This window comes from Bombyx mori, chromosome 10, assembly GCF_030269925.1.
Source record: "Bombyx mori chromosome 10, ASM3026992v2".
In the NCBI taxonomy this organism is placed as follows: domain Eukaryota; kingdom Metazoa; phylum Arthropoda; class Insecta; order Lepidoptera; family Bombycidae; genus Bombyx; species Bombyx mori.
In genome coordinates this window covers 6469594-6485117 of record NC_085116.1, presented here as the reverse complement: position 1 = coordinate 6485117, position 15524 = coordinate 6469594, and the positions used below count along the sequence as shown (strand labels likewise).

Here is a 15524-nt window from a genome sequence, read left to right as displayed (position 1 = left end):
ACGTTCGTGAAAAGTAACCCAATACGTTGTGGCGTGCTTTAGAAAACAGCTTCATTTTGTTTAGGAGACTGACGAGAGAATATGTTTCTTTATTGCATGTTAAGTTCTAATTATGTTGTCAATTATGTTATATTTTTATTTACTGGTATTGAAACATCTTGTAATTAATTATGAATTAATTTGTATGGAATAAAGAAAGCTTTATTATTATATTATTATTTATTATGTATGTAAGTCTAATTGTTTGATACGTAATGTACGTGCTTCTGTTGTAATAAAAACCTTTTGATAGATTTCAACATAATACGAAGTTTCCTTAGATTCCTCTCAGTTGTGGCAGTGACATGGTTTATCTCAAAAACATGGTGTCGTAGAAAAATAAAACCAAATAACAAAAAATCTGAAATAAAAACAATCTTCAAAAGGAACTTAAAACTGCTGCTGCATTAAAATTGCTACTAACTTTAGTATCATTTAATTACACTATTCACTGGCATACATTTATTTTAAGCCTTTTAAAAATTTACGAAGATTTTCAGGGTTTGTTATTTTAATACGAAATTTGCCATATTTATAGCCATTAGATCAATTTAATATTAGGTGGAGGCATATGAAGTAATATTTCAGTTTTTTTAAGTGTTTAATACCTATTTAAATGTCATAAATTGATATAATTATGCATGTAGAAAGAAAAACCATTACTTATAATAGCAGTAACTTTATTACAATCCAATATAATATGTCAAATAGCACATAAATTCTCACTTTCTTTTATGCTATCCTTACATAAACGTTTATCAAACCTTTCTTTTGATTTTACTGTGATTTTTATTAATTTTACTATGCTTTTTATTTGTTGTCTTCATTGGATTGGAACTGTTAGGTTTGTTTTCATTTGCCTTTTTATTTTTATTTTCAGTCAGACCATTTACTTTTCTGTTTTTACCAAGTTTACTATTTTTCTTTTCATGTTGCTTTCCTTGACCATGTAGTGAGGGTTCTTGCTGCTTTCTTGAGTTTTGCAATTTTTCTGCACTGCCCATTTTACCCTGAACTCTACTATTTGAGTTGTTTAGGTTCTGTGACTGAGGTCCCTTCTTATTTTTATTTTTATTTTTCTTATTGACCGCAGCGTTTCCAGTGGAACTGAAAATAAGGTAACAAAGTTTTCTAGTTGTTTCTATGATTCAATGTTAACACAGTTCGTACTATTCTCTGATATAACATTGGTATACCAGACTTGTAATTTTATAATAAATAAATAAACACTGCTTTAAAAACAACACTTCCCTTAACATCAAGAAGTCGTCGTGACCTTAACGATAAAGTCGTCCGGTGCATTCGTGTTGAGCGATGCACCGGGGTTCGAATCCCAGCCCGGGTACCAATTTTTCTAATGAAATACGTACTCTACAAATATTCACGATTGACTTCCACGGTGAAGGAATAACATCGTGTAATAAAAATCAAACCCGCAAAATTAGAATTTGCGTAATTACTGGTGGTAGGACCTCTTGTGAGTCCGCGCGGGTAGGTACCACCGCCCTGCCTATTTCTGCCGTGAAGTAGTAATGCGTTTCGGTTTGTAGGGCGGGGCAGCCGTTGTAACTATACTGAGACCTCAGAACTGATATATCAAGGCTCGTCCACTCATCTAAGCAATAAAAAAAAAAAACATTAATTGAAAATTACCTTTTTGCATTTTCACCTTTCATTTTCTTTGTTTGTGGCTCAGCTATATTCGACTCTGGCTCCAAAGTTCTTTTCTGGGGGCCACTGACCTTGGAAGTTACATTATTAGAAATGGCATCTGTAGACTGATCTCCTTCGTTTGTGACAACTGTTTCTTCATCTGCACCTTCGGTTTCCTTATCATCATCATCTATAACTGCCTCAGGCTAAAAATAAATAAAAATAAAGTTCACTAAATATGTAAAATGGAACTATTTCTTGAACTACTACTGAGTCACCAATTATACTATACTGATAAGACTATTGTAAAATCTCATTTCTTTTAAATTGATTCTTTCTAGAAGAAATAATAGAAAGCTTTCCCTTCTTTTGAGACATCAATTTCTTATTGGCAAAGTCCCCAGTGTAAATTCATATTAGATGGACTGTAAGACCATTTAGAGTAAAAAACAAATTCAGGTTAATTTAGTAGGTCATTATTACGATGGTACTTCATAAAAAACTTACAATGACATTGGAGAATTTCTTTAATTTAGCGACAAAGAATCCATCCATATTATGTGTGTGAGGATAAAATCTTCTAGTCAATTTTAATGATGGATGGAACCTATGATGCCTGTATTTCATAAAACCTTCAGTTCCAAAATCAAGGCCTGTGGGAACCAATTTCACATTTCGTCTCTTCAATGCGTAATTTACAACCCATTCATTTTCTTCAGGTAAAATAGAACAAGTGGAGTACACAATATACCCGCCCGTACTTGATTTGGCATTACAACAATCAATTGCAGCTAACAATAGCTGCCTCTGCAAATTAAAACACCTTTGTATGTCCTTCTGGTCTTTCGTAGTCTTTACACTGGGATCTTTAGCAATTACCCCAGTACCAGTACATGGTGCGTCAAGCAATACCCTGTCAAACCCTTTAATAACTTCAGGGAATTGTCGACCATCATAATTGCATATAACAGCATTGACTACACCCAATCTGTGGAAATTTCCCACAACTGCTTTTGTTCTTTCTTTGTTTGCATCATTTGCAAATAAGGCACCAGTATTTTTCATTATAGCAGCTATATGTGACGCTTTCCCACCTGGAGCAGCACACATATCTAATATTCTCTCATTTTCTTGAGGGGCTAATGCCATTACTGGTAAAAAACTTGATGCACCTTGTAATATATAGTGACCAGCTAAATACTCAGGCGTTGCACCAATAGGTACTGTGGAACTATAAATAACAAGGCCAACCTTGCTCCATTTGCCAACTGGGTCCAAATTGACTCCTCGATTAATCAATGCCTGGGCTAAATCTCTTCTTCTAGTTTTGAGACTGTTAGTTCTTATCGTCACAGGTCTAGCAATCTCACTTGCTTCCAAAAACTCCACTAATTCTTGTACAGGAAATATTTGCATAAGAACTTCCATCAAAAACTCATTATAACTATAATAGGTACAAAGATCTTTAAGTAATAAGTCTGTGTATTCACATCTTGAACGCCCTTCCTCTTTTAATCTATTAAATTCTGTCAAAACAGAGACTACATCTTTGATCCTTTGTTGTACATCTTGAAGGCTGGTAGGATTCTGTAGCTCTTCTTCTGAAGGGAAAGCAAAAACATCTTGTTTTGATATATTCAATTGCATTTCCTCATCTGCCAATTTCTTTTCCTCCTTTTGTTTCTTCTTCAGCTTCACATTTGCTTTTTCAATAGGCAGCATATCCTCATCATCACCATCCTCATCAGATTCTTCTTCACTTGAATCAGAATTATATCCTGCATTGCCACTATTTACAGATCCTTCTTCTTCTGAACTTGGATCCGCCTCCTCTTCATCAGAATCTTTGAATAGATCATCAAGAGTTCCCACCTACAAGTGTTTAACAAATCAAATTATCTTCTGTGATAAACCATTACTTTATTTTATTGCGTGGACAAGCTCACAGCCCACCTGGTGTTAAGTGGTTACTGGAGCCCATTGACATCTACGACGTAAATGCGCCACCCACCTTGAGATATAAATTCTAAGGTCTCAAGTATAGTTACAACGGCTGCCCCATCCTTCAAACCGAAACACATTACTGCTTCACAACAGAAGTAGGCAGGGTGGTGGTACCTACCCGTGCGGACTCATGAAAGGTTCTACCACCAGTATTATTACAATGTATAGCACTCATTAACTATTTAGGAGAAAGTTGTAAGATTAGTTTTACCTTATACTTTTCACTGACAGTTTTTGTTTCTTCTTCATGCTCACTTTCAGCTTCAGAGTCCTGCTCCATCTCTGAACCCTCATCTTGATCACAAATGTCACTGTCTGAATCTTTTTGTTTTTTCTGTTGTTTAACCTTCTGTTTTGGTTTCAGCCATTCTTTGTTGTCATCAGAGTAACCTGGAATATTACATTAACCATTTTATATTGCTTCATTTGGGTGCATTAACTACACGAATTATAGTTGGAAGTCATCTTCAGACAGCTATGATAGAACACAATAGAATAATAAAGAACAAAGATAAAGAAAAGGAGTACTAAAGGAAAAATACTACAACTGGAGATAGAAGATGGGAAAATAACATAGGTTAGCTGGTACCCTTTGCATTACTCACAATAAGATCATAGAGGTTTAAAAAGCAAGCAACCAAACATTCAAAAACAGGAATTTGAGAAAACCAAGAACTTTTACTGATGGTAGGACCTCTTGTGAGTCCGCACAGGTAGGTACCACTACCCTGCCTATTTCTGCCATGAAGAAGAAATGCTTTGAAGGGTGGGGTGTAGCCTTTGTAACTATACTGAGACCTTAGAACTCATATCTCAAGGTGGGTGGTGGCATTTACGTTGTAGATGTCTATGGGCTTCGGTAACCAATTAACACCAGGTGGGCTATGAGCTCGTCCAGCCATCTATGCAATAAACAAAAACAAAAAAAGATGTATTTTTTTTTTTAATTGGTCAGCTTTACCTTTTACAACTGGTTTTTTAATGTCTTCGTCATTTGTCTCAATTTCTTTAGCTTCATTTTTCTTGCCTTGTTTTATAGCTTTTCTTTTTTCAACTATTTCAGCCTTTTTTTTGGCACGTTTTGCGGCCCTTTGCTTTTGCCTGTGAGTCAGTTTTTTCACCTGATCTTCAGTCTCTACTAAAATAGGAAAACAAAACTATTATGAAAATATAAAGGTTGACATGTGATAAATGAGTCGACTATTATCAAAGCCGGCATTGTGACTTTTGGACAATTATTGGTAAATCAGAAAAACGAATTATTGACTTTGTATTCCATTGGCAGTCAGAAAACTCTTCTGAACGACATCTTAGATAAATAACAGGTTAAGTATTAACCTTTATTTAATGCAGGTTTTGAACCGTATTCTTTGAAGGAGACGATTATATTCATGATTGAAAGTTTACTGGTGGCCCGAAGGCCTTTCCAGTTTCACCAGGACAGGTGGGCGAGCAAAGGCTCAGCCATTATATTCAAATCAATCTGTATTGACATATCAATAACATTTTTTTGTCCAAATGCACAGATTGCCACCTTTGATAATAGACGACTCAAATATACAACATGTGTGTGACAATGTGGACTATAAATGGTCAGTATTTATTGAATAAATAATCCACAATGCTAAAAGCAGTGCTAGGGTAAAAATTGGGGAACTGCCTAATCATTTAAACTAACTATAATTTTGAAATGTTCGTAGTTCGAGAACAAATTGTAGATTTGAATTTTTGGCAGAAAATAACGGGGTGGTGGATAATAATGTCAATTTCTTAGTTATTTTTAAAAATGTAATAAACTTGAAATTAAGATTGTGTTGATTTGTAACAAACGATTATGTGGAATACTCACATAGCTCCTTTCTAAATACTGGATCGGGCTGTTTTTTTGCTTTCCTTCCAGGACCTTTTTTCACTTTTTTCGTCTCATCAAATTTCGCTTTTCTACCCATTTTCGACAACTAATTTTCCACTTCAATTAATTATTAATAACTTGATTATGTACCTACTTGAAAAACACTGCAAAGTTCACACGTGCTGGTAGGTTATATTTTGATTGATACTTTGATACATTCAATTTATTATCTATGGGTTGGTGTCATTTTTACAGATTACCGTAAAATGGGGCGATTAGGGACAAATTCCAACTTTATGAGCAATTTTAAGGTAGTTGTTGATGTATATAATGCTATATCAGGATCAAAATGATTGAGTCTTGGGGGCATTTTTGTTGTCTAATTTAAAATTATGCAACTAGCATTCCAGTTTAAGCAAAAAATGCAAAAATAGGTGTAATCCCTATTTACCCGAAAATTGCGGTTAATTGGGACGAAATGAGAAATTTGCTAGGGTTGGCACTACTTTTATTTTTATATATAGTTTTAATTTATTTATTTATTTAATTGCACCAACAAAGTGATCATCAATAAAAAAAATTGAAAAACTGACAAAAGTACATGGCAGACATCACCTCAATTATTGGTGCAATCGACAGTGCTGATATTTCTATCTGGGTTAAGAGATTAGGTGTGTCGGTTATTCCATGGATTAATCAGATGAATACCCCCACTCTGAACAAATATTAAATATTTTATTAAGTATTACTTAGACATTTTTGTCCACCTTGAGATTTCATTAATCTTGTTACATGTCTCTGCAAAATCAACTTACTTATATTAAATTGCTTATCTATTTCAAATAAAGACTTATTCCCAATTTCGCTTCGAATAAACCAGATTTTTACCAACAAATATAAAAAATATTGTTATAACTACATAGACAACCCTACAAACCTGTACCTATTTATACTTAGGTAGTTTCCATTTCACGTATTCTCATCCCAATTGACCCCTTTTTCGTTGTTATTTGTACCTAAGACGTCCCCAATATCCCCAAAAACAACAGATTTTTACATGTATTTTTATTTAATCAAATACATTAAAACCAATAACAACTGAGACTTACTTTTAATATATATGCTGGTTCAAACACTAAATAACGTTTATAAATCATAGTCGTCTTCTATTATTATCAAATAAATAAAAGAGAGCAAAGTTTCTAGCACTAAAATAATTACCACCACAGGAAGTTAATTTGAAACGCGATTTTTTATAAGTTAGCAGCTATTATCATGCATATTCAGAGTTGTTTTGTGAACTTTCAACATTCTACTATTAAACTACAAAAAATGGAAGATTTTGAAACGAATATAAAACTTATATTGAGCGTCGAAAGATTTTCCCGGTTTTTTCCCGATTCGCCTCTCAATCCCTAATCGCCCCATTTTACCGGTACTTATCCATTCACAGTCACACGTTATATTTCTTTCTATGGTTTATAATTATCAATGCATATTAATATATGGGGCATTAAGCAATAGTTACCGGAACTCAAAATCCCAACCCGTATCATAGTTAAAATGCTACATGCAACAGAAAGTCAAAAACTCAATCATTATATATTGTAAATGGACTAAATAGTAAATCCTGGATGGTAAATCCTACAGAGGACATTGCTGCTCATTCTACGGTAAATGTTTTCTTTTACTTTGATTTCTTAATTTTATTTTCAGTCAGTTTTATTTAACATTTCAAACTACACAACTTTGATCGTTACATCAAAAATTGCCCTTTTGCCCATGGCGCCTATGCAATGAACAAAACAAAAATTATCTATTTGTTTTTTTGTGTAATATCGCATTGGTAGGACTTTTTGATGGGAACGCGAGGAGTAAAGCTGTGTGAACTGTTTTATTTTGATGTGAAACATCTATAGCCACACGTAAAACCGATTTCTGGCGTGGCGACACGTCGCCATGCGCAATCGACTGTGCGATTCTCTCCCACTCGATCCGGCGTTAAGCCATCTCTCTCAGATATCTATAGTGTATACTCCGTAGTGTATACAGTTTTGTTTACTACAGTACCCATAACCTGTGTTTTACTTGAAAACAAATTATTTTTTCGATAGATTTTATTTTATCATTATGACATATTTAGTTCCTATCACAATCTGTTCATTTCTGCATATTAATTTTACCAAATAATGTCGATGTTTCACGTCTGCCAGGCGTCCCGTGACTGCTCACTTTTTTTTTGTTAATTTTGTGTTTCTTCCTGTTTAAACGTATATTAAAAGTGGTTTATTAACTAATTAGAATCTATGAAAGTGCACAAAGTGAGAAAATGTAACAAACTCCCAGGACCTAACGTCTCGGGATCTCTCAAAAAATCTCAGTAAATGACCACTGTTTTACTTGTTTCATTTAATTTCATCCCAATTGATTAATTGGATAACTGAACTTCAGTTTATTTCGCTCCATGATAATATAATTTTTCATATAACACTATTTACAAAGCTTAGGCTGTATGGTGTGATAGTTTCGGTTTTCTAGTTGGAAAAATGGAACTAGGTACTACTACTATTGGATTGCCGAGACTTTTTGAAGTGAAACTTCCTTATCGGCGTTGGAAAAAAATTTACCGTCACATTTTTCGGTTACGCGTCACTTTTTTCCGTTACGCGCCATCTGTTTTGTATTCATGTCTATGATAATAAAATCCTTTTGTTTAAACTTTATCTAATTTAACTTTTTTGTATTCATGTCTATGATAATAAAATCCTTTTGTTTAAACTTTATCTAATTTAACTTTATTTAACCAATTTCTAGAAAGTTGCATGTAGATCATTTTTCGAAAAATAAGGCCATAAACAAGTTTCACTTCTTACGTGTGTACACTAGTACACGCACACATTTTTTATTTGTTTTAATGTGTCTATTTAGTTTTTTTAAGTTAGTAAGCCACCGTACAAATTAATTTGCGTAGCTTCTCGGGATCCTTCAAAAAGCCTACTGAAAAAATCTTAGTAAATAACCACCATTTTACTGAGATTATATATCAACCCATATCATTTCATTTAATTTCATGCCAATTGATTAGTGTTCCAAATCAATCAACTTCATTTCATTTCATTTAATATTATCATTTTTCATAAAATAAATGTTAAGATTAGGCTATATGGTTTGATACTTTTACCTTCCACTTGGAAAAGTAGACTACTACTAGGAAATTTGGCAGTGACAACTGATTATTATTGACGTGACGTCACAATTTAGCAAAACTGACTACACGCGTGAAATAAATTGCAAAGTATTAAATCAATCAGTGTGAGTGCAACTATTCCCTTGAAAATGACTAAATATAAATGTATAAACAGTAATAAATGCTTTAGTCACTATTAGAATTAATACAATGATTATCTCTCAAAGTTGTGCCGTAGGGCGATACATTTTTCGCAAGAAAAATGTAGTTTTCAGGTAACTAACGTTGAGAATTTGTTGTTTATTTTAATTTCTTATTATTTATGAATTTCCAAGAGTTTTCATCGATTACAATAATGCATAACTCTTTTATCTTAAATATTTTCTCAGGAAACTCTTGTCTTCCTATAGTTTTCAGGGTCATTACGTAAATAGACAAGGTAGTGCACTATGTCATTGCCAAGGCATTCAACAACAAAATCGTAGTTTTATAAACCTGCCAATAACAAACAAAACAAGAGTTTATACTGGAAGGCAACTTGTTGGGTGAGTAAAAAAAAATAACAATTAAACTGTTGATAAATTTTAGTCACTGTGATCTTAAGATGGGACACCCACTGTTGTTGTACTCCTAGGGTACTCCGCTGGTACATAGGGTCTTTACAAGTTGTCTCCACTTCACCCCGTCTTGCTCTTCAACATCTAAATATTTCCATAGGTAATTACTGGTGGTAGAGAATATTGTATTGCTAATTTTGCCACAAAGCAATCCTTCTCTCTAATTTAAAAGGTTAAACAACCATTAAAACCAAAAGTGGTATGATTGTGACTGTCTCAAAGTAGCTGTATTCATGTGTTGTTTAAGGTCTCTAGTAATTGCTTAATATTAATTGAAAGGATTTAGAGATGTACTCTTAGATAGACATATTATAATGTAGCTCAATATTTTTATATTCCTTATGATTATTGCTGTTGTCTTTTAGTGAGATCTATAAGGCTACTTGTTTATCCTTATAAATAATGTACAAAAAATTTGTACAATTTAAGTGCCGAACACGTTTTTATATTTAGTATGAACTAATCATAGCTGGATTAATAGCCTAACAGTAAATCATTATCTTTATTTTTGTTTATATCCATTACTGTATACCTTAAAATGGAATCTAGTTTCATATAAATCTATTTTCACAGCTACACAATGGAGCAAATGTTTGAAGTTGTATCAGATGTAGGAAGCTACAACAAATTCCTACCGTGGTGCAAAAAGTCTATAGTTTTGAAAGAAACACCAGGAAACCTGAAGGCGGACTTGATCATTGGCTTTCCTCCTATCAATGAAAGCTACACTTCAAATGTTACGCTAGTCAAACCACATTTGGTAAAAGCAGAGTGTTCTGATGGAAGACTCTTCCACCATATGTTGACCCTTTGGAGATTCAGTCCTGGTCTAAAAAGAGAACAGCAGTCGTGTGTTGTGGACTTCCAGATAACATTCGAATTTAGATCAGCTATACATTCACATTTATCTAATTTGTTTTTTGACCAAGTTGCTCGACAAATGGAAGGTGCTTTCATTAAAGAAGTCGGAAGGCGCAATGGGCCGGCAACAATGCAGCCTAGAAAGTTACTAATAAACAATCACACTTTGAAAACTTGACGCTTACTAATTGCAAACCAAAAAAATTAGTTCAATTCAGTGTACATAATTATTGAGTATTTATTGTGATTACTTTATGTAAAAATTTGTGAATATTATATTTTATCTATTAGTCTGTTAGAAATGTGAGGCAGAGCCATTGTGATTTAATGATAATAAAAAGATAAAATTTAAAGTGAAGTTTTATTTACATTTGTCCACATTGAGATATTGTTACTGGTATTTTAGGTTTATTATTTGGTCCTGTTGGTACATTTTCTATTTTCCTCATGACAAGTAATCCATCTATAACTCTACCAAATACTACATGCTTATTGTCTAAGAAATTACATTTTGCACATGTGATAAAGAACTGACAGCCATTCGTGTCTTTACCACTATTTGCCATGGACAATAACCCTGGAGAGTCATGTTTCAAACCAAAGTTTTCATCTGCAAAAGTGCTTCCACCATATATGCTCATAACGCCTGTACCGTCTCCCTAAAATGAATAGTAAATATTAATAAACTTCCATCATGTTCAGTTAGGCATCGTTTTATCATAAACAAAACTTAATACGTACATTTACGAAATCGCCACCCTGAATCATAAAATCTTTTATTACTCTGTGAAAAGTAGCTCCTTTGTAACCTAAGGGCACACCATCCCGCCTGTATTCACCGGTACAAAATTCTCTGAAGTTCTCACTAGTTTTTGGTACTACGTCGGCGAATAACTCGAATATCATACGACCTATTTCCTAAAATAAACATAAATATTTTATAAACATAAATTTTTGTGTGTTCTTTTAAATCTAATAAAAAACAATAAGTTCGGGGAGGTATTTACCGTTGTTCCTACAGTAATGTCGAAAAACACTACTGGATTGTTAGGATTCCTAAGTTGTGACTGTATTTGGTTCCAAGTAGGCATTTCAATGTGTTAATATTGAAATTTTTACTAAAACAACATTACATTTGTGTTAACAATTTAAAACTTCTATAAGTTTTAGTTTGTTTGATGTTTATTGTTACCCGGCTGTCAAATTTTGAGGTTATACTTTTGACATCCTTTCCTTGACATTAGGTAGCTTACAAGCCTATTTGTCCAGATCTAAAAACGGAATTTCTGGTGACTTCAAAGGACAAAACTTCACGTTTAGCGAATTTGTTACATTTTAAGATTATAGCAGTTTCTTCTATTTCGGCGAATCGTAGATAATAATAAAACTATCCTAACCGTTTAATTTCAATTATTTCTAACGCTTAGAATAACTACATAAAGTATTCGTGATCACAGACGACTATGGTATTATTCGTCAACAATTGTATATTGGGCGGGACTTTTTTTCGGGGAAGGACAAAGTCGTGTAAATTATTGTATTTCGTAAATTGTGCGTTTCTTCAGATTTGAACGCCATACCTATCTTATAAGTTTTAATGGAACCTTATTTATTATCTAACAAATACCTACGGTGATGTCTTTCTTAATTCACTTCCTTAAATTTTATCCCATGAGCAATTAATTTAATTCCATTATTCCCCTTACCTAACATACATTTAAATTTATATATATTATATTTATATTTATTTAAAGGTTACAGTTTTGTGACAAGAGTATTGAAATTTGTATGGTCTATCTCCTTTTGCCCGTCCAATGAACAAATTATAGATAATACAATAAAGAATGAATTTCAAACAATCAATCAAAGACTGGGCCAGGCCATAAATAAAATACAAAAAAATTCTAATCAAAGACTGGGAAGTGGGAACAGCAATTGAATTAAAGAGAGGTAAACTATTTTTTATAAATAAAACTCTTTTACGAGTTTTTATTAAATATGGAAAGTAATGACCTACCTATTGATTATTATCAAATACTAGATTGCGATAGAACAGCAAGCCTTGAAGAATTGAAGAAAAGTTATCAGCGACTCGCTTTGACATTACATCCCGATAAAAATAAAACTGATGATTCTGATAATAAGTTTCGCCTATTACAAAAAGCTTGGTCAGTTTTAAGAGAACCTAGCACCAGGAAACAGTATGATGCTACATTAAGTTGCCATGAAAATAGTGATCTATTGCTTTATGAAACAGTAAGACTGTCTGAAATGGTGTTTGACAGTGATGAAAATGTGTATTTATACGATTGTAGATGTGGTGGGGTGTATGTGCTTAATAAAAGTAATTTTGTGCAATCTAGTGTAATAATTGGATGTGATGAATGTTCATTTTCGATTCAAGTGAATAGATAAAAAAGTATACATATTATTGCAGTTTTATTTATTTATTGTTTTATGTTTGGCTGATATTAAGTTTTCATCGGAACGAATACTTACAAAGTGAATGCCAACAACCACCACAGTGTAACTTAAAACTTTGGGTCGGTTTCATTTCGTTTACTTTTTTATGTTAATTAATCTAGATTTCAAAAAAACTTAGTTACTTTATGTAATCATTTTAATTATGTCTGATTATGAAATATTTGAAATTTAAAGTATAAAGTTTAATTATATAAATATAGTATTATAATAAATAGAGTATAAATATTGCAAAGTTCCAAAATATACATCTATATAGTTATCAGTATAGTTTAAAATACAGACATACAATAATCTCCTTCTGATTCTAATATTTAGTCATTCATTTTTTCCAAGTCCAATTCCTAACCATTTATTATTATTATTATAATTTTCGGGCGGGGGCCGAACCTCCTACGAGGTCCCGTGCCTAGGGGGCGCACGGGGTATGTGGGACTTGACGATCTGCAAGGTGTTGGGAGCCGACCGCGGGCCCAAGGAATTTTAGGGCCCCACCCATTAAACGTCTCCCCTGCACTCTTACATCCGACGTCCGATCTCCGTCCTGGGTCAAACAAAACCAGGTAACCCAGTAGTAGGGGGGTTCCCGCGGTCAACACTACAACCAGACACGCGGCGCCACCCCGAGGACGCCCGACCGACGGGTCGTCGACTATCGCAACGACGTCGGTCTCCGCGGTACCGCGACCCTACCAGGTCGCCCGGGCAATGCCGCTGGTGTTCCGGGATACCCCGCTGGGCCAGAACCAGCCTGCCGGGTCGGAACACGATAACCGCCGACCGGGTTGCCCTTCCACAGTATGTTCGGCGACGACAGCGACGACGAAAATGCGGACGGCATCGCAGGCCGCAGGCACCGCGCCGATATGGAAGAAGAGCTCTCCCTCTCTCGTTCCGCCGCCTCCTTCTCCGTGATGGTGGTCTCGCAGACGTCGAGCATCGCCTGGCAGGACTCGTCGCTGCCGAGTATCGTAACCAGGACGTTTAGAAGCGACAAGTCCGGTCCTATTTTTGCAACGCGGCGCTGCTCCTTTCTTTCTTTTTTTTTTTTTTTTTTTTTTTTTTTTTTTTTTTTTTTTTTCTACCTAGACTGAGAGCCTTGAAAGGCTATTTCAGCGTAACCCTAACTTTTGTAGGTGAGCTCACGGGGCTCAAACCTGATGACGTTGCTAACACGAACCCTAGCAAGAGCCGTGCTTCGCAGAATCTACCACCGGATCGGAAACGCGACCCACTGAGAAGATCCGGCGAGAAACTCAGTGGGCTGTGTCTGGGAGTTGATTTACTCGTCGAGCCCTTCGTCGCAAGCGACGGGTTCGACGAGAACGGTGACCGGTGCTTGAAGTACCTAGAAGCACCGTTAGTGGATCGGGAGGATCCGAGATGACGTGTTTTGGGCGACGTCGACTACTTTCCATTCTGTCCGCAGGATCGGGAATGTAGTTACCCGCGGCCACGATGAGAGGGGTCTCGTGTCGTGCCGCTTTATCGAAGTGGCGCATCGACGCCGACTGGAGATACTTACTGATGGACTCTAAGTCCAGGTCGTCATGGAGGTCGACGTTCCTGACGAACCACGGGGCTCCGACGGCTATCCTGCAAAAACGGGATTGAATAATTTGGAAGGATTTTAAGTGAGTGCGGGCCGCGTGAGCGAACACTACACTTGCATAGGTCATGACGGGGCGTATGCAAGTTTTGTAGAGTGTCACCTTATTTCTAAGGGACATTTTACTTCGCCTACTTATCATCGGGTAGAGGCGCTGCTCCGCGAAAGCGAGACAGTACGCGAGCGTGTGCTCCGCCGTCTCCTCGTTGCAGCTATCGCAGTGGTGGCACTTCGTCGTCGGCTGCCTCCAGGCGACGAGGTCCCAGGGAGGCGTCTCGGTGAGAATGTATCATCCTACCCCATCTGTCTATTACTAGGACTTTGGTTTTGGCGGTAATCACGCTAGATCAACTGCTTTACTCTTTTTCTCCACTCTACATAGAAGATCAGCCAATCGATCTAATGGTGCAAAATGTACAACACATTTTCCTCCACATATCATTAGTTACGGATTCTTTTGTCACCAAGAGATTCCGCCTTCCCAGTCATCTAGGGCTCGTTTTAGATGTTCGTTAATCATGTAAGGTAGAATCACACCTGCATAGGATATAAGTGCTATGGATATAGATCCCACAGGACTTAATAGACATTTTTAGTAGAACCCTTTTTGTGTATTTTGTGTTTGTAGTGTATAGTGTATTGTACATTGATTATATTGTGTCAAATATTTTCACAAAAATGCAGATAACAACTGTTCTAAGTCAAAGTCTGTTTTATTTTCTATTGGCAAAAAAATAATTTGAATTATGCCATCAACATTCTACTATTATTTATTGATTCCCTGATCATTTATTTTATTGACAAACATGGTGAAACAGTACTGAAAAAACTATTTACTTCAAAATATAGATATCTATATTTGTCAACCATTGAAGTCATGATAGGTTTTTTTTTTTTTTTCCTGGCCGAGGGCCGAACCTCCTACGAGGTCCCCGCGCCTAGGGGGCGCGCGGGGCATGTGAGACTCAACGATCTGCAGGTGTTGAGAGCAGACCGCGGGCCCAAGGAATTTAGGGCCCACCCACTAAACGACTCCCCTGCACTCTTACACCCGGCGTCCGATCTCCGTCCGGGGTCAAAACCCGGTCAGAGTAGGGGGGTTCCCGCGGTCAACATTAAAACCAGACACGCGGCGCCACCCCGAGGACGCCCGACCGACGAGGTGTCTTAAGTCTTAATCCTAGTATGGTATGCCCATCAATAGAAATATAAAAATCGAAG

The 15524-nt window shown here is 35.7% G+C and overlaps 3 protein-coding genes and 1 long non-coding RNA gene across 5 annotated transcripts; 2 read left to right on the top strand and 2 right to left on the bottom strand.

Annotated features, from left to right (window-relative positions):
- Nucleotides 1-702: 702 nt before the first annotated feature.
- On the bottom strand, nucleotides 703-5801 carry LOC101741314 (uncharacterized). Its single transcript, XM_004930390.5, has 6 exons — nucleotides 5546-5801; nucleotides 4658-4834; nucleotides 3908-4086; nucleotides 2200-3564; nucleotides 1693-1898; nucleotides 703-1146 (listed from the first exon to the last, which is right to left on the bottom strand). Exons 1-6 carry the CDS (start codon nucleotides 5643-5645, stop codon nucleotides 798-800), a joined length of 2376 nt encoding a protein of 791 aa, XP_004930447.2. The 5' UTR covers nucleotides 5646-5801; the 3' UTR covers nucleotides 703-797.
- Nucleotides 5802-8762: 2961 nt separating this feature from the next.
- On the top strand, nucleotides 8763-10566 carry LOC101740938 (coenzyme Q-binding protein COQ10 homolog A, mitochondrial). 2 transcript variants are annotated; one of them, XM_004930388.5, is made up of 3 exons: nucleotides 8763-9010; nucleotides 9146-9280; nucleotides 9926-10566. In XM_004930388.5, exons 1-3 carry the CDS (start codon nucleotides 8946-8948, stop codon nucleotides 10389-10391), a joined length of 666 nt encoding a protein of 221 aa, XP_004930445.1. In that variant the 5' UTR covers nucleotides 8763-8945; the 3' UTR covers nucleotides 10392-10566. The 2 variants fall into 2 exon arrangements, with proteins under 2 accessions (XP_004930445.1, XP_004930444.1); XM_004930387.5 differs by having other exon boundaries at nucleotides 8769-9010; nucleotides 9125-9280.
- Nucleotides 10561-11644, bottom strand: LOC101741170 (peptidyl-prolyl cis-trans isomerase H). Its single transcript, XM_004930389.5, has 3 exons — nucleotides 11221-11644; nucleotides 10955-11131; nucleotides 10561-10872 (listed from the first exon to the last, which is right to left on the bottom strand). The coding sequence occupies exons 1-3, from the start codon at nucleotides 11302-11304 to the stop codon at nucleotides 10579-10581; spliced, it is 555 nt and encodes a 184-aa protein (XP_004930446.1). The 5' UTR covers nucleotides 11305-11644; the 3' UTR covers nucleotides 10561-10578.
- A 235-nt stretch (nucleotides 11645-11879) lies between these two features.
- LOC134199497 (uncharacterized) lies at nucleotides 11880-12641 on the top strand. The gene is made up of 2 exons (XR_009974008.1): nucleotides 11880-12163; nucleotides 12255-12641. It is a non-coding gene; the product is annotated as an uncharacterized LOC134199497 (long non-coding RNA).
- Nucleotides 12642-15524: the final 2883 nt, after the last annotated feature.